This window comes from Argiope bruennichi, chromosome 7 (assembly GCF_947563725.1).
Source record: "Argiope bruennichi chromosome 7, qqArgBrue1.1, whole genome shotgun sequence".
In the NCBI taxonomy this organism is placed as follows: Eukaryota; Metazoa; Arthropoda; class Arachnida; order Araneae; family Araneidae; genus Argiope; species Argiope bruennichi.
In genome coordinates this window covers 84,552,387-84,577,828 of record NC_079157.1, presented here as the reverse complement: position 1 = coordinate 84,577,828, position 25,442 = coordinate 84,552,387, and the positions used below count along the sequence as shown (strand labels likewise).

The 25,442-nt window shown below is 32.1% G+C and overlaps 1 protein-coding gene across 1 annotated transcript in view; it reads left to right on the top strand.

Moving 5' to 3' along the window:
• LOC129975219 (neurogenic locus notch homolog protein 1-like) overlaps positions 1 to 25,442 on the top strand; it is a gene marked incomplete in the record, with an annotated part of 118,297 nt that overhangs the window by 29,357 nt on the left and 63,498 nt on the right. Inside the window, 8 exon segments of the mRNA XM_056088216.1 lie at positions 129 to 236; positions 344 to 451; positions 9,188 to 9,295; positions 12,668 to 12,775; positions 13,893 to 14,000; positions 15,664 to 15,771; positions 22,410 to 22,484; positions 23,026 to 23,130. Of these exon segments, the coding sequence (XP_055944191.1) occupies positions 129 to 236; positions 344 to 451; positions 9,188 to 9,295; positions 12,668 to 12,775; positions 13,893 to 14,000; positions 15,664 to 15,771; positions 22,410 to 22,484; positions 23,026 to 23,130 (828 nt within the window).

Below are 25,442 nucleotides of genomic sequence, written 5' to 3'. Positions count from 1 at the left end.
AGTTTAATCTAAGCTCATATTAGATCATAAAATGATCTTATTCAACAAAGCAGTACTTATTTATCAAATTATTATAAAGGAGTATCATATGTATTGGCATTTTTGAAAAATTTTATTATTTTTCCTAGGTCCTTGTGACGAGAATCCGTGTCAGAATGATGGAACATGCAAAGTTGGTAAAAAAGGCTATATTTGCACATGCAAGCCACCCTATAGCGGACCACAATGCCAAATTGGTAAATAAAATCTTCAAAATGTGGTTTACAAAGAATATATTTATCCAATTATTATTAGGAGTATCATATATGTTGGTATTTTTGAAAAATTCATTCATTATTCTTAGGACCTTGTGACAAGCAGCCATGTCAGAACGGAGGAACATGCAAAGTTGGTAAAAAAGGCTACATCTGCACATGCAAGTCACCCTATAGTGGACCACATTGCCAAAATGGTAAACAGTCACACACACACGTTCCCTAAACCAAATAATTTTTAAACACAATCCAATCTCATTTTTCTTCGAAGCATATAAAGGCTTACTACTTTGAGTCTAATTTTAAGCTTACCCAGTTTCTGACTGAGCATGGAAGCTTTAAAGCATACTTAAAACGTCCGACGTTTACTTAAACGTTTTGTCACCGACTGATAGGTGTTCGTGGTACACTAGTGCAGTCCAGGATCCCAAGCATTTGTTAATTGAATGCACCAAATTTATTTCCGAAAGACTTTAACTCAGGAGCTGCCTTCTAAAAGAAATACAGCTTAGGCCGGGATAGCCTGGTTGGTAGGGCGTTGGATTCGCATCCCTTGAGTTGTGAATTCGAACCCCGCCGATCGAAGACTCTCCGCGTACATGGTGGCTGGTAAACGTATAAATCTGTTGTAGCCCCAAAGTCCTCCGAGACGGTATCACTGAGAATATTGAATACGCAACAACAATATAGCTTGGCCTCCTCATTTATTTGCTTTTGTACAGAGTAAATCCTCTTTCATTTCCTTTTGTGATTATATTAATAGTATTTTCCCTCTATTATTTAACTTTATTTTGTGTGTTTGTCTAGATATATTTACATATTTACATTTGTGCTTTTGTATTTGTATTTTGGAATACTTTATTTTTATTTGGTCGTGCGTGTCCAATTGTATTATATCGTATACTGTACGTTTCCGTTAGTATGTACATACACACACACGTTAAAATATTGTTCTTTAAATCTTCAATCTATACTTATAATAAAGCTCAATGTGTGTGTGTGTGTGTGTGTGTGTGTGTGTTGGCGCTCTACAGGCCAGGTCATTTGACATACAGCTATCAAATTTGGTACATGTATACCTTAGAGGTCGGGAATGTGCACCTGGGGTCCCTTTTTTTGAAATTTTAATTAGAATTTTAATTATTAATTAAAAACTAACTTTCCCGCCAAAAAAATCTTCCATTTTCCCCACCGCCAACTTTTCCGCCAAACAAATCTTCCATTTTCGCCACCGCCAAATGAGTAAGGCTCCCGGGGTTTTTTTTCCCAACAGTAATGAGGCTAGGGTTAGTATTTTTCGGCGGATTATTTCAAACGATTCTGTTTATTTTCTTAATGTTTGATGCATTTAAAATTAAACATTGTTAATTAATCGATCCTTCAGTTTCATTCTGAAGAACTTTTGAATAAAAATAAAACAGAATAAAGAAAATTAAAAATTTCTAATCCGCATAGCGTTACCCCAACTGGCGTAGAAAAAAAATCACGTATTTGCGTTACGTAACTGGCGTTGAAAATTCACGCATGCGCTTTGTGTTCTGAATTCCGCATTGTGTTGACGAATTATTTATTATCAACCGATGCGGACTGGATTTAAATTTTTTTTAGATTCGTTGCATGTTTCTGTAATTAAAATGTATTTATGTTAGTTATATATTTTTTGTATATGCTTATAGTTTTAAGTGCATCGTTTTTTAAGTAGTTTTTTTAAAACCTGTTTTAAACCGTCTATTTTAAACGATTCGTTTCATTTTCTTAGTGTTTGATGCATTTAAAAGTAAACATTGTTTATGAATCGATCTGCTCATGATGAATCTGAGAAAATTTTGTTGACAGATTCTTGAGATAATACGTAAATTGAAAAGGATATTCTTTAGTGCCCATAAAGTTTAAACGCTGAGTGACTCTATTTTCATTAATCAGATTATAAAAAAATTCTTTGTTTCAGTAAAAAATATTATTATATTAATTGCAGATTAATTCTTTCCACTTTAATTTAAAACATAAATTCTACGGGTGCTAACAGAAAATGAGAGAGATACATATTACGTTATGACTGAAGGCCTTTATAATATTATGAGTGAATTATATGACTATTAAAATTTGAAGTTTTAAAATATTTTGATGAAGAAGCTATTAAAGTAGGAATTGCATAAAATATTTAAATATAAAATTTTTAACGAGCATTAAGATTGGCGAACCGGTTGGTCGACAAATTCTTGAGATATTACATAAATTAAGAAAGATATTTTTTAGTTCCCATAAGGTTTAAATGCTCAGTGACTCATTTTTCGTTAATCATGTTATTAAAAAAATTAACATTTATTGACGAACACGAACACACTGATATTCACCGTTACTCTGATTAGATATTATAAAATCTGAATAGATAAACATAAACGTGTAAACAGCTGTGCGCCGGTTTCTATGGCAACACAGCTGGAAAGGGAAAAGAAGTTTCCGAAGAAAATTCACGCATGCGCATTGTTCTGATTGTTGTCATGACAACCACTTTCAACAGACGATTTAAATTATTTTTAGGCGAGTTACATGCTTTTGTAAGTAAATTGTATTTATGTTAGTTATATATTTTTTGTATATGCTTATAGTTTTAAGTACATCGTTTTTTAAGTAGTTTTTTTAAACCTGTTTTCAATGATTTAAATTATTTTTAGGTTAGTTGCATGCTTTTGTAATTAAATTGTATTTATGTTAGTTATATATTTTTTTGTATATGCTTATAGTTTTAAGTACATCGTTTTTTAAGTAGTTTTTTTAAACCTGTTTTCAATGATTTAAATTATTTTTAGGTTAGTTGCATGCTTTTGTAATTAAATTGTATTTATGTTAGTTATATATTTTTTTGTATATGCTTATAGTTTTAACTACATCGTTTTTTAAGTAGTTTTTTTAAACCTGTTTTAGACCGATTATTTTAAACGATTCATTTTATTTTCTTAGTGTTTAATGCATTTAAAATGAAACATTGTTCATTAATCGATCTGTTCATGATGAATCTGCGAAAATTTTGTTGACAAATTCTTGAGATATTACATAAATTAAGAAAGATATTCTTTAGTGCCCATAAAGTTTAAACGCTCAGTGACTCTATTATCAGTAATCATACTATTAAAAAAAATGCTTTGTTTCAGTAAAAAATATTATTATATTAATTGCAGATGAATCATTTACACTTTAATTTAAAGCATAAATTCTACGAGGGGTAACAGAAAATTAGAGAGATACATATCACGTTATGACTGAAGGCCTTTATAATATTAAGAGTGAATTATATGACTATCCAAATTTGAAGTTTTTAAATATTTTGCTGAAGAATCTATTAAAGTTGGAATTGCATAAAATATTTAATTATTAAAATTTTAACGAACATTAAGATTGGCGAACCGGCTGGTCGCCAAAGGCGGCTAGTACTTATAATAAAGCTCAATGTGTGTGTGTGTGTGTGTGTTGGCGCTCTACAGGCCAGACCGTTTGACATACAGCTACCAAATTTGGTACATGTATACCTTGGTGGTTGGGAATGTGCACCTGGGGTTTCTTTTTTCGAATTTTTAATTAGAATTTTAATTATTAATTAAAAACTAACTTTCCCGCCAAAAAAATCTTCCATTTTCCCCATCGCCAACTTTTCCGCCAAAAAAATCTTCCATTATCCCCAGCGCCAAACGAGAAAGGCTTCAGTTTTTTTTTCTCCCAACAGTAATGAGGCTAGGGTTAACATTTTTCGGCCGATTATTTCAAACGATTCTGTTTATTTTCTGAATGTTTGATGCATTTAAAATTAAACATTGTTAATGAATCAATCTTTCAGATTCATTCTGAAGTACTTTTGAATTAAAATAAAACAGAATAAAGGAAATTAAAAATTTCTAATCCGCATAGCGTTAACCCAACTGGCGTAGAAAAAATCACATATTTGCGTTACGTAACCGGCGAAGAAAATTCACGCATGCGCATTCTGTTCTGATTGTTGCCATGACAACGTTATCAATGGATGATTTAAATTATTTTTGGGTTAGTTGCATGCTTTTGTAAGTAAATTGTATTCATGTTAGTTATATATTTTTTGTATATGCTTATAGTTTTAAGTACATCGTTTTTTAAGTAGTTTTTTTAAAACCTGTTTTCAACCGTTTATTTTAAAAGATTCGTTTTATTTTCTTAGTGTTTGATGAATTTAAATTTAAACATTGTTAATTAATCGATCTGCTCATAATGAATCTAAGAAAATTTTGTTGACCAACTCTTGAGATATTACATAAATTAAAAAAGATATTCTTAAGTGCCCATAAAGTTTAAACGCTGAGTGACTCTATTTTCAGTACTCATATTATAAAAAAATGCTTTGTTTCAGTAAAAAATATTATTATATTAATTGAAGATAAATTCTTTCCACTTTAATTTAAAGCATAAATTCTACGGGTGCTAACAGAAAATGAGAGAGATACATATTACGTTATGACTGAAGGCCTTTATAATATTATGAATGAATTATATGATAATCAAAATTTGAAGTTTTACAATATTTTGATGAAGAAGCTATTAAAGTAGAAATTGCATAAAATATTTAATTATTAAAATTTTAACGAACATTAAGATTGGCGAACCGGCTGGTCGCCAAAGGCGGCTAGTATTAAATAATCGACAATGAATTTTTACCCTTTAATTTTAAATCTATACAACTTAAATCACTGCTAAAGCGATGGAGAATATAATACGATTCGAAAATATGCAATTCAACCAAGTGTCATTCATAAACCATGCCTCTCATTTTATATTTCTAATTGAAATCCGTCAATCAATCTTTAATATTCTTATCTGTGGATTCTTAGAGAAAAAAATTACAATAAGATCTTTGGTTTAAAATTTGTGGTAATCGATAAAAGGTATTCAAGCCAAATACTTGTAATTCACCCGTGTTTTAAATTATTTGAAAAATTATATTAAAAAATGAGTTATTTTAATCAATTTAATCGTTCATAATATATTTTGATATACTCAATAAATTATGTTCTTTAATGAACAATATGAATATTTACTGTATCCAAGAAAATGCAAAAGGAGATATTGTTACATAAATTGCATATATATACAAATATAACTAAAACGACATTTTTGACATTTTGTTGACTTTCTTTATTCTAATTTGAGACATTTTAAGTCAATGCGAAACTTATTTTTAATCAGCATGCTCCAAAAATTATGCCATGATAATCTTTTCCAGGGTTGACAATGGATAGGCATTGATGAGAAGCTGATAGATTAAACAGGTTCTTGAATCACTAAAGAATATAGCGATAGTGTGGGAGTGAATTACCTTCACTTCAATGACGAAACTACTTATCAATAAAGTCGCTATGCCCTAATTGATTATTGCTATCAGTTTCTTCATTCATTTTACTCCCTTTTGCTTAGGCATGGCGGGATAACTTTTTTACTAGCTTATCATTTTAGAGTTACATTTTTTACAAAACTAAGAACATTGAAAATAATTTAATATCAATCTTCAATTCATTGAATATACTTGAACATCCATTAATTTTTGTAAGAGAATGGAACTCCTCTATTATTTAAGAACTGGCGTGATTTGAAAGAATTGCAATGAGAAAAAATAAATAAATTTCTGAACATGCTGTTTTTTCTTAAGTTATTGTTTTTACCTAAATAATATTCAAAGTGTGAATGAATGTTGACACAATTCAAATATAAATATTCTATTTTCGAATCAAGATGTAGATTTATTTTATACTAATACTGAATATACATGTCAAGAAATAATTTTAATGTCTTTCTTTCATGGATATCAAATTTTCATCTAGAAAAGAACGTAATGCCAACATATATTTCGATTAGATATTAGATTTTTTCTTTCTTTATCTTATAAGCTTCCTCGGGAAATATAAACATTCATTAAAAATCGAAATGAAATCATAAATTTTAAATAGAGTGATAAATTGTTTATTTTATAAAGTATTTACATTCAGCATTGAATGGGGTCTTTTAGTTGCGGTTGTCAAACATTTAATACTTCATTATTTTTATACTTTTTAAGTTCCTTGTTTTTAACAACTCAATTCATGAATCTAGTTTGCTTTATTTTACCAAAGAAATACAACAGTGTATTTGAATTTCATTTCTGATTGCTTCATTCTTGTATATTTTATAATGATAAAAGTTTTTTTACAGAAAATATTAAAACAAATCAGCCAAATTAATCAGCAATAAAAATTTAATGAAAACCATTACTTCATTTTTTTTCGAATTAAAAAGCATTTCAGCAGACGATAAAAGACTGCTAACAAATAAAACCAACATTTTTTTTCTTTTTTTAAATTTCCTAAATAAGATATATTTCTTGCAATATATTTCTGAAAGTGTTTACAATTAAAAAAAATTTCAGTGTATTTTGATATTCGATTTTTTTTTTTTAAATATTATACGGGTCTAGAAAGGATCTCAAAATGTCATTGACAATTTTGTAACGATTTAAAGATTTTAAATTTTGCATCTTAAATGCACATATCGGTAATATATATTTGTGTTTGTGTGTGTGTGTGTGTGTTTCAATTTATATACTAAATAATTTTCTTTCGTTATCTATATTTTTAATGGCACCCAAGGAGAGAATTATTGTGTGGCGGTTTGCAAACTTGTGACAACGGACAAAATTAATGAATTTTCCTCTTGCATTCTTGAATTTAAATGTGCGTTTAGATTTAGATTGCCTTTTTTTTGTATTCTTTAATCAAATTCACATTGACAAGAAAATACAAAGTCTAGATATTGTGATTTAAATATTTAAGATGGCTGAAATAAGACTAACAGCACTCCAAGGCTCAGATCTCCGTTTCTGCTAAGAAAATCAGCAAATTAAAATTCATATATTTTTTTTTAACTTAAACCTTGAAATTGGGGTAACAAATAGTTCAGGATTTGGCCAGTAGGTGGTGCTGTAACAAAATGAAAAGAAAGATAACAGTTCAAAAATAAAAAAAATACATCAAAGTATTTTATTTGTTTACACTCATGTGTACTCAAAATATCTGCCTTGTTCTGTCAACAATGCCCTGAAAGTGCCAATGCATTATAAACGACCTCACACAGCATTTCAGTAGGAATGAGAGGGACATTTTGAACGATGGTGACTTTCAAGTTCACTTCATTATTTAATAAGCGCTATCTTTGAAAAAACTCCACAGCCAGAAAACCCAAGGGTTCAGATCTGGTGATCGTATGAGCCAGGCAAGTGGTAATTTACATGAGATGAAGATAAATTCATCAGAGAAGTGAGCTTGATTCATGTTCTTTACACATCTTGCAGCATGAGCAGAGGCAACATCTTGTATTAACACTGTGGCAGAGAAACATCATCCTCTCTTTAACACCGGGACAACATGATCCTCCAGGAGATGGCTGTATCGGTCTTTAATGATTGTATACCTAACAAACTCGTTCACTGCTACTTCCACGAAAAAATACGGACCTAAAAGGAAATTCGAAGTGAATCCACACTTCACCGTGGTATACGGGGGATGTAGGAACTGGTGTTGCAAGGCATAAAGATTACTATGGCACTTCTGTATATATGGCAGTTCTGTGCATTCGCAACACCATCTCAGTGAAAATGAATCTCGTCTGTTCATTAGGTCATCCACTTGGATCCTCTCTAGTAAACACAAAGAAAGTCAAGGCGTACATAGGAATCTTGTGGTTTCATTTGTTGTACGAAATGCATGATGTAAGAGCACAACTTCAGAATTTTGTGTAAAAACCTGCTATAGTTGCCTATGGAATGTTCAGTGCTCTTGCGCCATTCTGTAAGTAATATATTATTATATTACTTGCAGAAGCATTTGAAAAACATGCAGGTACTCTAGTTTTTTGCAATTACCACCTCCTCTGCATTTCATTTCACGTCATTCTCTTAACGAATGGAACATTAAAGAACCCATTTTTTCAAACTTATTCGTTATGCCCTTCATTTCATGGGTTCTTTCCTTATGTGTTTCCTCCGATGGTTTGTTGTAAAGACCACTAAAGCATTGCTTGATTCTATTAAAAAAAGACTTTACGATCAATGCTCACTCTTTCATGATCCAAGGCATGTTCAATGCGTGTGAATTATTTCTTCAAACCATGCATATCACTTTCAAAAGAGCTATAAATTAAAAGAGCTATCAGTTATAACTTGAAACTGTATACTACATCATCCAGCGGCAAAATTAAAAATTTTTTTTGGCCTCATCTTCTATGGTCTAATAAAAATTTATGAAATTTCATTCCGATCCGTTCAAGTAAAAACAGATCTATGAATCCTGGAGTCATAGTCAACGATCTATGAATCCTGGAGTCATAGAATGATAGTCAGTTTAACAACTCTGCATATACTCACAAAATGTATGAATATCTCATACTTAGATGGTAAAAATTTCCTTTATGAATTAAATAATCCAATTTTTTTTTTCTGTAACTACATTATAACATTTAAATACGTGGGAAAATACACTTATCACTTGTATGGATTCAATTTAACTTTAGAAACGCATATTCGAATTTCGCGGTATGATTAAATATAAATTTATTTCCTTGAATCTTGCCGCATTCCTGAATTACCACTTGCATAATTATACGTATAAATAGAGTGAAAAAAAAGGCAAAAACATTTGAAGGAAAAAAACTGAGTGAAAACCTGCAATTTTTTTGTGCCGAAATCGTATCCGATTTAGTTTGCTCGTTGAGGAGGTTAAATTATTGTATCGCGTACTTCCGACAAACAAAATGTTAGATTTTCCAATTCTTGGATTTCTTCATAAGTTCGAAAAAAAATTTCAATTTTTGTTTTCTTCGAATAGTCTTAACATGGACTAGTTTTTTCTAGATGTTTTATCAGTTGTATTTTTTTTCTTTAACAGACCCATGCACGTTTAATCCTTGCAAAAATAGTGGCCAATGCCAAGTAGTTGGAAATCTGTTCAAGTGTACTTGCATTGAACCTTGGACAGGAGAAACTTGTGAAGAAAGTAGGTATAAATCAAGTTAAAGACATTTTTTAATTTCATTTTTTAAATTATTTTGCTAACATTTTGATTTTAATTTAACTTTTTATAAGTAATATACAGAAATTGAATGAATAAAAACAATATCCTTATAAAGAAACTGAAAACATTCTTGTTCCCTGACAACTGCTTATCCAAATCCGGAATCTTTACACCTTAAATACATATATCTATAGTATCTTATTTTTATCAGACTATGTTAAGTGAATATTTTCAGATAATAAAGATACAACTTATTGTAACTTATTTATTCTGGAATTATCTTTCTTAATCTATACTTTTAATGACATCCAAGGAGAGAATTATTGTGGAGCAGTTTGCACACTTGTGACAACAGAAATAAACACTTATTTCCCTTAATTTTCCTCTTGCATTCATGAATTTGAATATGCGTCTAGATTTCATTTCCAGTTTTTTAATCTAGTTCGCATTAAAAAAAGGGGGATAGCTAGATATTGTGATTTAAACCTAGATGATGGCTAAAATTTAACTAAGCACTCCAAGACTCAGATTTCCATTTCAGCTAAGAAAAAAAAAAAAGAGCCAAAATTCAAATATTTTTTGTTTAGGCTATGAAGATGAGGTTTCTGCCAAACAAGCAAACAAAAAAAATAGTGTGAAATTTTGCTTTCAGGTAGTGCGACAACGAAAAAAAAAACCAGATCAAAAATAAAAGAATAGAAAAATATTTTTTTTTATTTACACATCTCTGTACTCTAAATAGATGCCTTGTTCAGTCAAGTATCCTGAAACCGTACCAAAGCATTATCAACGACCTCAATTGATACAGATCTGGTAATCGCACGAGGCAGCTAGAGATGACGAATATTTTCAGAGCGGTTATTACTTAACCAATATCAAAAAGTCACAAATACAAGTGATCAATACTTTTCAAAGAGGGGTGTGATTCAAATCCTTCATACGATCTTACTGATGATATTTCGATTACAAGTTTTGGATCACGATAGAAACTAACAATCGATACGATATCACTGAAATTTGCCGGAGCGGTGACGATACGATCTATCCAATGGAAGCTCTCGAAAGAAATCTGTGATTGGATTGAAAAGTGAACGGACCGGTTATTGGAATTATCGTATCGTATCATTGAATTGCATATCACTGAAATTTATCGCAGCGGTGATTTCACCGGAAAGTGCGAGGCTTCACTGGAAAGTGCGAAGTCACCGATATTCATATTTGATGATGCACTATTCCATACAGATCATTTTTTATTGCTCGTGACGTGATTGACTTTGATTACATGTACTCTGTTTACTGCTGGCGCCATCTACTGGTAGAATATAGGACTAAAGTAAACATTTTAAAGAAATGACATATATTTTTAACTCATCTTTTCCAGAAAATGGTTCACTCTAATAAATAAATTAAATAAGTAGTTTTGAGAAAAAAAAATGTAAGAAGTAAGCTGAAACAGATAAATTAATTCATTCACACGTTAATTAAATGAGTAAATTAAGTATTAATTACAATTAATAAATTTTATATTTAATATTAAGTAATAATTTTTAATTAATAATATGATTGAAATAACAGATATTTGGAACGCATATTTAAAAATAACAATATTATTTGTTATTCAAAAAATCGTGGATTATGCATCTCTAGAGGCAGCCAAGTGGTAAAGTACGCGAGATGATGATACGTTCATCGAAGAAGTGAGTTTGATTCACGTTCTTTACCTATTGCTTTCAGCATGAGAAGGTGCAATATCTTGTATTAACTCTGTGATAGACGAGCATCATCTTTGCTTTAATGCCGAGACAACATGATCCTGCAGAAGATGGCTGTATCGGTCTTTAATGATTGTACACCTAACAAACTCATTCACTGCGACTTCCTCGAAAAAGTACGGGCCAAGAAGGAAATGTGTAGTAAATCCACACTTTGCGGTGGCATATGGAGAATGTAAGGGCTGTTGTTGCACGACGTGAGGATTACTCAGATATGGTCGTTTTATATATACTGCAATTCTGTGCATTCCTATATACAATACTATATACTGTAGTTCTGTGCGTTCACAGAAAAACTCTAAGTGAAAATGGGCCTCGTCTGTCCATAATATCAACCACTTGCATCCCCAAAAGTAATCACAAAGGAAAGTCAAGACGTACAAACTAATCTTGTGGCTTCAGTGGTTGTATGAAATGCATTTTAAGAAGAATCTTAATTCTAAAGTAAGAATACAAATTTAGAATTTTTCGTAAAATCATGCTACAGTTGCTCATTGTATGTTTAGTGCTCGTGCGCTATTGAGTTACCATTTACAGTCAAAAACCTGCAGGTATTTCGGTTGTTGCATTTGCCGTTTCTTCCATAATTGCTGGTTTCATTCGCGCCATCCTCTTACCTGTGTAACATCCAGGAACTATTTCTTCAAACTTGTACATCATCCCATTAATTTTATGATCTCTTTCCTTAAGTTTTTCAATCGTTGATAAGTACGGAGAGCAGCTGAAGCATTGCACAATTCTAATAAAAAAGGCTTTACAATCATTGTATGCTCTTTCATGGTCAACGACATGTTGGTTGCGTGTGAATTATTTCCTCAAACCCTGCGTATCACTTTTATAGCAAAGTTAAAAGAGCTACTTATGAATATAGGATTTTACGCAGTATGCAGCATCATCCATTGGTGAAATTTCATTTTTTTTTCGATCCGAAACGTCAGCTCACATGATCTAAAGTAAGAAATTTATGAAATTTCATTCGGTTCCTTTCCGTTAAAAACGGATCTCCGAGTCTTCTAACCACTCTGCATTTGCTCAGAAAATGTATGAATATCTCATATTTATATGCTAAAATCTCGTTAATAAATTAAACAAACCAGGATTTTTTTCGATAACTTCTTTATGACTTTGAAGTACGTGTATAAATCATCAAAATATTGATCTCTTACGAGGATAAAATTTAATTTTAGAAAAACATATTCAAATTTCGTGTTATGATTAAATAAAAATTTATTCCCAATAAATCTTTTCGCATTTCTGAATTACTGCATTCGTAATTATAAGAATAAACAAATCGAATGAAAAAGCAAAAATTGAAAATATTTGAGGACCCTGGGTAGAAATCAGTAATTTTAATGCTGAAATTACAAAGTGCAATCATTTTGATCGTTGCGAATATTAAATTATGGTATTGTGTATTTATGACGAACAAAACGTTAGATTCTCCAATTCCTGGATTTCTTACTAACTTCTAAAAAATATTTCAATTTTGGATTTCTTCTGATATTCCTATGAATATAAGACTAGTTTTAGGACTAGTTTTTCCTAGATATTTTTTTTTAGTTATATTTTTTTTCCTTAATAGATTCATGCACGTTTAATCCATGCAAAAACAGTGGACAGTGCCAAGTAGTTGAAAATCAGTTCAAATGCACTTGTATTGAACCTTGGACAGGAGAAACTTGTGAAAAAAGTAGGTACAATTCAAATTTTTAAAAAATTTAAATTTCATTTAAAAAATCATTTTGCTTAGATTTTAAATTGAATTTACCATTATTATAAGTAATATATAGAAATTGAATACATCAAAACAATATAATCATAAAAAATATAAAATATTCTTGTTTCCTGTAGACTGCATATCCAAACTCCGAAACACTATGTTTGAATGGGTGAACGCTCGAGATTGGAACTTGCAGAATTTAAAACATGCATTCAGATACCACTTATTTTCTTTCTAAAAATTAAAAACTCCAACCGAGTTATAAGCACCCTTGATATTTAGTTATACAATTGAAACACAGTTAAGAAATGTTTTAAAAAAATATTCAGCGTGTATTCAGAAAAAAAAATCCTAAATACAATATTTTTGCAGTAAGACACTTTAATTGAACTAATTTATTTCGCTGTAAAATAAATATTCAAATTATGGATAAAATCATCATGGGTGCAAAAAAAAAATCACTAAATTACAAAACCTTCAAAATAATAAAGGTTTTTCCACATGCTAACGCTTGCTAAATCTTCGGAATTCGCATTGTGATTGGATAAGATATTATTATTTTTGAAGTGTAGTTGCACTTAATATTGGAAAGTTAAAACCTATGCAAAATGTTAGTAAAATCAAGGTAATCATAAAAAAAGTTTTCCACAACTTCTTATCCGAAATTATTACTCTATAATCATGATTTTTTAACATCAAAAATATTATAAAATACAATAAAATGTGACATGTGTCTAAGGTGTTCTGACGCATTGCCTCATCGTGGCGGGAGGGTGTCCCTGGGCGGAATGGGTGAAGTACGTCGGGAGCTTGCTCCTGGTAGGGTCACCCAAGGCGTGAAAGCCTTTGCACTATGCCCAGCTAAAATCTGCAGGCGAAGGAGCTAAGCCAGTCTTCTACCTCCTGGTGCTCCAGTCTTTTGACTCGCAGAAGCTGCACTTCCCTCCCCATGAATCGGTCGACCAATGATTTCAATGCACATTCATTTATTTTCATTAATAGTAAAAATAAAAATTTACTTTATCTCCTTGGAGTTTAACAGGATAAATAGTTAGAAGATAGAAATAATGATTTTTTTATATTTCAGATCCTTGTACTTCATACCCGTGCAAAAATGGAGGAGCATGCAAATTGAATACACAAAGTTTCAGCTGCGATTGCGTGCCCCCATTCCAAGGTGAATTATGTGAAATAGGTGAGCAATGAAAAAAAAAGCATTAATCTTTGAAAATAAGCTGAATATATTTATTTTTCGTTATATACGATTCTCCTTAATTCCTTATTACTTCAAATATCTTAAATTTCTATATTACTAATTAAACTAAACTCAGTGGCATGACAGCCCATATGGACAACGGCCTACAGTGCCAATATTTGCTTTCTTGACCCATTGGCCTGGAGTGCAAGGTGTGATATTGTAGAGGATTGAATTGTGCGATGAGCGAGGATAGAACCTGGGACCTTATGGTTTGCAACCCAGTAACATGACCACAATACAAAAGCAATTGCTCGTGTAGCGCAGTTGTTAACTGGCTTATAAGCTATTCACTACAGACTCTCCCTCCAGTGAGTAGGAAGTGAGACGAACGATATGGCTGTTGATGTATTAGCTGTTGATTCTAATGCGCCTGTACCCATTTGAGTAGCGTCATGCGTTATGGCGAGCGTGTTTGTGTTGCAACGTCAAGTGAGTCTGACGACTTGGTTGCGGGTATTTGGCGCCACAACAGCTGTACGAAGGTTGAAGGCTCATCGTCCGAGGTCACCATTGTAGCGATATGTGAATGTGAAAGGATAGAACCTGGGACCTTGTGGTTCGCAGCCCAGTAACATGACCACAATACAAAAGCAATTGCTCGCGTAGCGTAGCTGTTAACTGGCTTATAAGCTTTCACCACAATATTTAAAGTGTCCCAGTTAGGTGGTCAGTCTAACGCGGAACCCCCAGTGTTTAGTTCCCAAGCATGCTTGATCCTTTGTTTATCGACTCACTGAAGGGATGAAAGACTGAGTCGACCTTGCCCCGCCCGAGGATAATGTGACATAAAGCTGTGTTTTGGGAGTGCGAAGAGCTACCGCTGCGCCACCGGGCTTCTCTATATTACTCTAGATCACATTATTTTATCATAACTCTAGTTGTGAGGGATTAAATTTTCCTTAAAAAAATATTCTTTCTCGGATTATTCAAAGGGCTCAAAAATTTAATTTATATGAATTAATCAAAAGTTTTGTTTTTTAGGAATCCAATGTTAAAGTTATTTTTTTGTTTCAAAATAATATTAATAAATGATTGATATTTCATATCTTTGCACCTTGAATGAGTAAAAATAGAGGAATATTCAGGATTGACAGACCAAGACACTAAAATTGCTTGCCTTCATTAAAAACAAATTCTATGAAATAAGTTAAATATGCCGTATAAATCTGAAAGAGTCATTATTGAATTTAGCTAATAATTCATTAATTATTATATTTGATTATTAATTTATTATTTCTTATATATATTTTTATTGTTTATTTTAAGTCTGTCAGCTTTAAATTATTATCGGGACAGCTCCTAATACTATTAATTTTCTCAAATATGCATTTTTAACTTTAGTATAACTCTGTTTTCATGGAACCTTCCTCTTTCCCCTCAAATACAACTTAATTTCTTTGAGTTGTGTGAGACATGCAAGAATACGATTAAAATTTAAATTCAGTCTAATTTAAATAAAAGCGAGTATAATTTCTTTGGAATAAAACGCTAAAAATTCTTTCTCGTTATTCTTTATTCAATTATTTTGTATTAATTTAATTTTTGCTGTTTAATGTATTAAATGACAAATGAATTAATTCATTAATATTTTATATTGTAGGTCCTTGTTCATGGAATCCCTGCCAAAATGAAGGAATATGCAGCGTTGAAGGATCAGGTTTCAAATGTATTTGTAAACCTGAATTTAAAGGAATATTATGTGAAATAGGTGAGAAATACAACATAATAGACATGCTATACAGATTCACTGACGACATTCATTTATTTTTATTTCCTGTTTACTTGCTCGTATACGCAGTGTAGAGTAAGTAATCGTCAAAGAAACTCGAGATTTTGACTACTCTGCACGTTTCAGACCTCCCTGGGTTCGAAAAACACTTTTTTGGAAAATGTCCGTCTGCCTGACTGTGACCAAGATGATTCACAAACACTTTAAGCTACACGATTGAAATTTAATATTCGATCTTTAAACCAAATTTGAAGATTTCTGTCAAATGTTGTGTAAATTCTGTTTGGATGAAGTTTAACTGTTCGACTATTCGAATATAAGTTAACACGATAACTACAAAACGAAGAGAGCTAGATAGATAAGATTCTGTATACACATTTAATTTCTGTAGTGTAGACTTTCGTCAAAGTTTGAGGTAAAACCAACTAGGGGATGACTGTCGGTCTGTATATTTCCAGAAACATGTTAATGAGATAATTCAAAAACACAATGACTTAAGTATATCAAATTAGGTATGGTATTTTGTGACTGTAAGTGCAGTTTTGTGTCAAATCCTTGTTTCAATCCATTTAAAAAACGCATCTAAAGCACGAATTCTATTTTTGGATATTATTAATGATATGCTGGGTGTTAGCGCTTCGTTGGCGCTCTTTGTTAAAGAATGTTGTAACATGCGCTGACTTGGCTTCAGCGATAAAATTTATTGTAACCCTGTTGACATGGGATCAGCTCTAAAAACAGTTTCGTACTGAATCTTTACGGGGTCGGTTGAACGTCGATAAAATAAAAAGTTGGCTTTCGAATTGTCGTTTGATTTTAAATAAGATGACAGTCCACTTATTAAAAAATTGAAATAAACCAACTTAAACTTATGGTAAATTCGTACCACTGGGGATTAATCGACAGAAAAACTCGCCAAGGATGACTCGATAGATTCAGTGAAAGAGTCAAATTCATGCCAAAAGTTAATATTTCGTAACTATTGCATACCAATATCATGCAAGGCGTTATTTGGCATGAAAGGTCTATCAAAATGCATACGAGAAAGTTTTGGAGTGACAATTTCCGTTGGTTTATTTATTTATGAAATAGCATTATTCATCACATCTGACATTACTGACAATCGTTCTTCTGACATATTTTCCCCAAATTTCGATAAAAATCCTTTTTTAAGTAATGCAATTACATATTAAGTCATAATTCTGAACTATAGCGTCCTATTGAATACAGTTCTAACTTGTTCTCTTATCAGTATTTTCTACTGACTTTTCATTGTGAATTTCAAATTGGCGGTATTTCAATCCTGTCCGAAGTTTATATATACGAATATTCTACCTTTTCTCTTCATTAGGCTTCTGCATACTAGGCCTGCTGAAAATAAATAAAAGTTTTTTAATGCAATCCAATGCCCTCTGGAATGATTAACTCATACATTTTCACTACAATATTGTTACAAACCTGTAATTTTGCTTCCCAGTACGACTAGTGTCATCGTAAGACAGTATGTACGATCTGTCCTGTGCGTGCTGAGCGTCAATGAATTCAAAGCTTGGCTACTAACTTGACGACCATTTGGCGAGAAGTTTCACGATCCATCCAGTAGGAACCGAGATACTCCCAGAGACGTCCTGATTGGTCTGAAGATTCTAGCCCTACCTCCCGGAACTAAAAGACGGGCACTCTGAAAAGAAGTGGTGTAAGTGAAGTCGTGTGAGAAGTAGCGAGTCGGCAGCTAAAGCGAGAAGTTCAGCCGTTGGAGAGACGGTAGGGTGAAGCTCCCAGGAACCCCTCTCCTGCTGGATTCTGTCTATCCGCTTCGTGTGTTGCTGTCTACTGAAGTGTGCTACTGTCGTCTACTGAGTTCGTCTCTGCTGTAAATAATTGTCATCTGTGTACTCGTCGTCTTTGTGCTGTCCTGTCTTCGTGTAAATAAATGTCGTTGTTGTTTTTTTTCTACTGCCGCCTGCTGATTGAGCATTCTCCACACCTTATAACTCCCACTATCCAAACGAACCCCGGAAATTTCGTAACAATATAATAGTATCAACAATCTTAAATACTTAAATACTTTTTTAGTTTTGTCCATCTAAGTTATTGTGACTCGTGTTACCATCATTGTTTATTGATGACCAGGAGATGGATGGACAATATTCCTTTTCCAAATTATCTAGAAAAGTTTATGTTTCAGTGTACAAATTTTGTACCAAATTTTTATATCTATGTCTTGCTGCGTTATTGGACTATTATTTAACAGAGAGCAGCAGAGATGATGTTTTAATTCATTTACAAACTCGAACTCGTATTAAACATGAAGAATCATCAAATTATGGATGTCGGATTCTTATGTTTAAAATTATGTTTATGTTGTGTTTGAAAATAGTCTTAAAAAAAGGAAAGAAGAAAATTGCACGGAAATGAGATGGATGCTTTTAAAAATCTAATTTTCTGAATTTTAAAAGCAGTAAAACTATTATTTGTGCGTTAATATGTTCGAACCTTATTCTGGAAAATCTTTCTGCTTTTAATTGATTTTTAAAAGCAAAAATTTAAAGCAAAATTTAAAAAATAATTCTTTCTTACTCAGCATCTATATTTCATAATACTATATGAGAACTTAAACAAATTTAAGTTTCTCATATTGTATCATATTGGCGTCGTGATTTATTTATTTATTTCAATCTTTCAAGAGAGCTGTTTTTTAAAAACAATATTTAAAAGAGAAATATTTTGTTTATGCAAATTATAATCTTAGCAAAAATCTCTCTTTCGAAGTATAATGCCCGTCCTTTCTCTGTATAAAGCCCGTCCTTCAAATATGGTCCCCTTTTTTGAAAGAACCAAAATGCTCCTTCATGGCTCGGACCTTAACGATATTCGCATCAAAGCTGTGGATTTTCTTAGTTTCCCACCCTGGGATATCCCGCAATTTTCTTATTTGAATCCTTTTATTGGATTCGATAAATCTTCAACAGCTACTGTTGTTCTGCAACGGATCTTTTTATATCATCGTTGTCGATATTCTATTTTTGCCCCAATTTTCATGGATGGCTTGAAATCAGATGATCATGTCGGTTGTGGAATCATACTTGAATCCAATACACTGAGCCACCGTCTTCATAATTTCTGCTCCATCTTTACTGTTGAGTTGGCAACAATTTTCTGTGCCTTCCAGAAAATTAGATCATCCTCTCAGCTTCAATTTGTCATCTACACCGATAGCATGAGCGCTTTGGAGACACTTTCACACTATCACAATCGGATGCATCTGGTTGCCATTAAAATTTTATTTACTTTGAGACTTTTAATAAATGATATCTTTCAAATAAATTTCTGTTTTGTTCCGAGTCATGTCGACATCTTCGGGAACGAGAAGGTAGATTTGGCCACAAAATCTGCAACGACCCTTTTAAATATAGGACTTTCCTTTTGTGGCATTAAAAGGTCAATTGATAATCACTTTTTTTTTATTTGGCAAAAATTATGGGATCTGCAGTCAGAAATAATTTGCATTCTGTTGAAACGGATGTCGTTTCTTGGCCTGTTCATCTTATACGTGAGATGGATGTTACGTTGACTCGTCTCCGTATACGGCATACACGTTTCACTCATAAGCATCTTATATTTGCCCAAAATGCGTCTACGTGCAGCAGTTGAAAAGTACATTTTGCTATTCATCACATTTTAATTGAATGCCCTGTTTATAATTCTTATTGTGCTCAATTTTTTAATTCCTCTTCTCCACCATTACAAAACTTGGTGGGTGAAAAATACCACCCAAACATTTTTAAATTAAGAGCTATTGGCTTTTTCACTTGCGTTTAGCAGTTTTTTATTCTGTTTATGAGGAACATTCTTTTTTTAAGTTCATGTACATTACATAATTGTATCAAATTTTTATGAATCATTGTTTTAAATTTTACGTCGCTAAAATCATTTTTTACATCATATTTGAGCAATTTTTTCTCTACACATCTGTGTTTATAATTTAATAAGTCAGTGTTTTTTAATATATTTCATACTTTTACCATTAGATTGACGCAATATAGCCAGATATGGCTCTTGCACCAATAAACTAAACCAAATCAACCAACCTCTCTTTCCAAGACCCAACGCACGGCACAGTTCTCAAATCACTTATGGCTTGAAGGGACAAATCGTTTGAGCTACACTCAACGTTTGCGCCTCGCTGCATTGATCCAACTGATTCATACTATGACTGACTATATAACAGCTGGCTCTAACTACCGGCTTTTGATAACTTCCTTACCAGGGTACAGAAAATTCTTGAAAGTTTGGCGTAATTCTCTTATATTGCCAAAATTCTTAAAGGTTCTATAATCTTACATTTTATTGCCAAATTAGCAAATTTTTCACCAACCTGGGGGTCATTGATCCGGCATCTAAACATCAAACAAAAGAGATAGCAAAAATATCTTTCTTACGATGGAATTAATTAAGTTGAGAAGCAACATTACAGATTTGTAATAATATTAAAGAACATAAATGTTTCTGTTGTGTCTGAGTTGGCCATTTAAATTATGATAGTGAAGAGGTGAGACATGGGAGGATGGAACCTGGGACCTTTTGGTTAGCAGTCCAGTAACGATCCGATTTTACCAAAACAGCTGTTCGGGTAGAAGCGCTGTTACTGGCTTATATGCAATTCACCACAGTACTCTCCCTCCAGTGAGTCGAAGGGGAGACGAACGATATGGCTGTTGAGTGGTGATGTATTATTAGTAGTAGCTGTTGTTTTAATGGGCCTACCCAGTTGATTAGCGCCAAGCGTTATGGCGAGCGTTTGTGAGTGCTGATGCGCCAAGTGTGTCTGGCGACTTTGGGTTTCTGCGTCAAGTGAGTCTGACGGCTTTGGTTGCGGGTAGATGGCGCCACAACAGCTGTACGAAGGTTGAAGGTTCATCGTCCGAGGTCACCAATGAAGCGGTATGTGACGCTCGAGGATAGAACCTGGGACCTTTTGGTTAGCAGCCAGTAACACCGCTTCTACCCGAACAGCTGTTTTGGTAAAATCGGATCGTTACTGGACTGCTAACCAAAAGGTCCCAGATTCTATCCTCACGCGTCTCATACCTCTTCAATAGTAAGGTTAGAAAGATAGTTCGGAAAACTTCGAACATTTTCAAGAAATGATTTACTAAGTAGCCTTTATTTTGTCATAATTTTTAATAATTTTGCATTAGCTAAATATTTATTAAAATTTGTAAAATGAATCATATATGTATGGTATTATGAAAAGATTTGGTACATTTTTTAATAGTTTGTAAGAATCGCCTTTATTATAATTAAGGAGAAAATAAGTATCTTCTTCAATGTAGGGGACCTAGATGCAAAATTGCTGAAAAATATTTTTAAAAATCAGTTTGGATAATCTTTGAAAAGAATAATCTTTCCTTATGTCAGCAAAAATCATTCTTTACTTTTCTTCACTTTAAAAATATAAGGTTCAAATCTTTAACGACATAATATAGCATGTGCATGATTTTATATTTGTCATATGAGAATGCACTTATTGAGAACCTTAGATTATAATATCAGGAAGACTGGTAAAATATTTTTCCAATTTTTTTTAATGAAATCAAGGTAAGTTTTCAATGAGAATTAATGTAACTTCAATAATTTCATCACTTCCAGACTGAATTAAAAAGTTCATTTAAACTCTAAAAGATGAGAAAAATTAAAATGATTCCTCCAGATTTTAAACTTCGTTTCAAAATTCCCTGGCACGTTAATTATTGCTGTTTTCATAAACAAATTCTTTTGTATTTATTTTATTACTTTTATTACAGTTCAAAAATTTTTTTCTCTAATCATTACTTATTTGTAGTCTTGTTGCTTAATAAGCAGTAATTTTCTAGAAGCAAATGATGCTTTTGGATTATTATATAAAACAGTACTCCATTCCAGCACAAGTTCTCATTTATCAGGGAAAAATAAGAAAAAATATTGAAAGAGAATTTTAGTAAATTGAAAGAGAAGTTAGCTTCATATCTGAAATTATTAATTTATTTCGTACTGATTATTTAATTAAAAAATTTTATTGATAATGGTTAAGTACAGTTTCTCCCTTTTATTCGATTTTGTTGCCATCTGCTGCCATTATCCACCATAAATCATAGTAAAAATGATTATAAAAGTAGCTTACTGCCGTAATAATAAAGAACATTAGGGAACTGGAAAGGGTTAGAGAGTTAATATTTCGCACCAATTTAAATGATGAACAATTAATTAAACTTTTCATAAAAATGAATAGTAAACATTAAAAAAAAAACTATCTTTTTGCAAAAGATTTTATTTTATCTTGAAAGAATGCTTAACTTTTAGATTTGTGGAAAGGGATATAAGTTCTTATCATACTCATCTGACAAAAAAAAATAACAAGCCCAACTCAAAATAAATTATTAAAATAACAAACCCAATTCAATTTTAAAATGAGCAAGAATACAGTCAATATCGAAAAATTGGACTGTATTCTTGCTCATTTTTTTAAAGTGGTATAGTGTGCGTGCCATTCCTAATTTCCAGCATTATTTCAATAATCACTTTTACCACTTTTACCACTTTTACAAATGCATTAAATATTTTATTTAATCTTATAGCTGTCGGAACTAGCACATCAGTTGCTACTGAATCATCTAGCATGATGACTACAGTTCTCACGTCAACAATCCCATGTAAGCATTTTTCAGTTTTTATCGCTCCTCGTGATTTTAATTTACAATAAAAATTTACAAATATTGGTTACAAATGTGGTTTACCGCTTGGGCTCATAATTTTTAGAGCGTAGCATTTTTAATTAGGCTTCCATCAAACTGGAACGAGTGAAATTCCAGATGATGGACCAGTTTAGAAGCAGTTTGGAGAATTCCAAGTCTTTAGATTGGTTTGATCTGACCGGAGCTAACATTTATTTTCCACTATGTTTGAAAAAGCATATTAATTTCCTGAAAACCTTGGATTTGGATGTATAGCAAAAAGGGGATCGAGACTCAATTCTAAGAAATATCCTGCTTCAAAATACCAATTTAATATAATTAAATTAAGCTCTTCTTCAAAAAGATAATGCATATAATTGTGCAAGTAACTTTTTCTTGATTTTGCATATATTTTAAATATTATCTTCTTAAAAAGCTGCTAATATTTTATAAAAAAATTAAATATGGCAAACTGCTTTTAACTCGATATTTATTAATAACTCCCTACATCCTATTTCAGCTTGTTATTGTGGTCCAGCAACAGAATCATGCCAATTTGATTCGTTTGGCGAGAAAAATTGTATCTGTTCTCCTGGGTACATACCAGTCATTGGATATTGCACGGGTAAGTTATTTTAATATTTTAAGCAAATGATGTTCTTTTATTTAAAAGTGACTATTTTATGCAATGAAAAAATCGATAAGAAGTCAACTGCGGTTATTATTAATTATTTCCATATATTCACCACATAATAAGCATAAAAAATATGCATTTTTTAGGGCCATAAATAAAATGTTGTATCAATCGACATCTTTTAAACATATGGAATATATTTGTCTAAATACAGAAAGAAAGCAGTAATAGTTGAACAGATACATTAGAAAATTCCACAAAAGTGTAAATTTAATTAAATCAAAGTGGCAACGGACAAGGAAATGTAACTTTCTGAATATATATATATAATATAAACTTTTAGTGATATTGAGATGCGTGAGGATAAAACCTGGGACCTTGTGGTTTGCAGTCCAATAGCATAACCATTATACCAAAACAATTGTTCGGGTAGAGGAGCTGTTAACTGGCTTTAATGCTATTCACCACAGGCTCTCCCTCGAGTGAGTCAGAGATGAGACGAATGATATGGCTGTTGAGTGGTGTATTATTAGCTGTTGTTTTAATGGGCCTGTACCCAGTTGAGTAGCGCCAAGCGTTATGGCGAGCGTGTGTGAGTGAGTGGCTTGCTGCGTCAAGTGAGTCTGACGAACTTTGGTTTGCTGTGGGTAGATGGCGCCACAACAGCTGTACGAAGGTTGAAGGTTCATTGTCCGAAGTCACCAATTTAGCGAATTGAATTGCGCGAGGATAGAACCTGGGACCTTGTGGTTTGCAGTCCAGTAACATAACCATTATACCAAAACAATTGTTCGGTAGACGAGCTGTTAACTGGCTTATATGCTATTCACCACAAACTTTCTTAGTATATATATATTTTTAAGAGCTTCGTGTATCTCTTCTTCAGAATTCCTGGGATTTCAATTCAATTTATATTTCCATAAATTTAATTGCAAGGAATAGATTTTATTTCAGTCGCCACACGAATGTCCGAAGAGAACTCTCCAATCATTCGTTCTCAATGGCGTGATCACTATCAGATGATCGTTCAAGAGTTGTTTATCTGCTGATGTCACGGCTCTCGTAATTGTTCAGTAATTTGTATGCCATCATTCGAAACATTCTTCATCATCAAGCGACATCCATCTGAAATTAATCAACAACAATCCTATCTTCATTCCTCTGTCTCAACCCATCATCTGAACTATGTTTGATATATAGTTTATACTCCAAATTCGGAGATTTTGAACAAAATCTATTCAGAAATATGTCTGCTCCGGTTGTTGGAATATAAATCAACAAGATAACTGCAAAATGTAAAGAGACGGACAGATAAAATTTGGTTCACGAGTTAAAAACCTAAATTCCAAATCAATATCAAATTTTGAATCAAAAGTTCTTAGAGTCTTGATCGACTGTCTGGCGGTCAATACTTTAAACGCAATGATTCAAAAACACAATGACTTAAATATATAAAGTTTGATAAGTGATTTTGTGATTACAATTGTAATTCTGTACCAAATGTTGCCTTTAATCGATCGGAAAAAAGTCGTCAAAAATACGTATTTGTTTTTCTGGTACTTGTGCGTTTATGTAATTCCATCTGTCTAATATCAAGCAAAAATAGTATTGTTATCGCCATGTCAGATGATAGTGCGCCAATTGTGGCAACCATTCTTCTGTATAGATTCTGATTTTTGTTCTTAATTAATCTTGCTCGTAGTTTGTTTGTTTCGTGGTTGGAGTTCTATGGTGAGCGTTCAGTCATGAATAGTATGGAACTGTTAATTAAATATTTTTGATTACAAATTAGTTTCATCATTTAAGAAACGAACCAGCACTCGTCGAAATTTTATAGAAAAAGTAAGGCATACAGTCCATTTAGTAATCTACTTTAATATTCTACACCAGCGATTAGCCAAAAATTGCTCAAAAATCATAATCTAGTGGGCTCTTTTGTAATTATTGCTCACCGTAGGTTAATAATACATAAGCATATTTGTTAGGCAGAATGCAAGAAAGTTTCGGGAAGACAATTCTCGCTGGTTTTAAATTCAAAATTTTTGCTTTCTGTTGTATCTATTTTATATGGGCATTTCTTTTAAATTTTATTTTTCTTTTCAAAATCCATTAGATACATAGTTTCAGCAATGGATTCTTACCTTTCATTCTTCATTGAAGTACTAATGAGTCAATTCAATTTAGCTGTCTATTTTCATGGTATTGTTCTTCATTCATAAAATAAATAAAATTATATTTCAAAATTATTTAAGGCTAACACTTGCTTGCATTATTCAGGTTCAAAATTTAATGGAGATATTTTG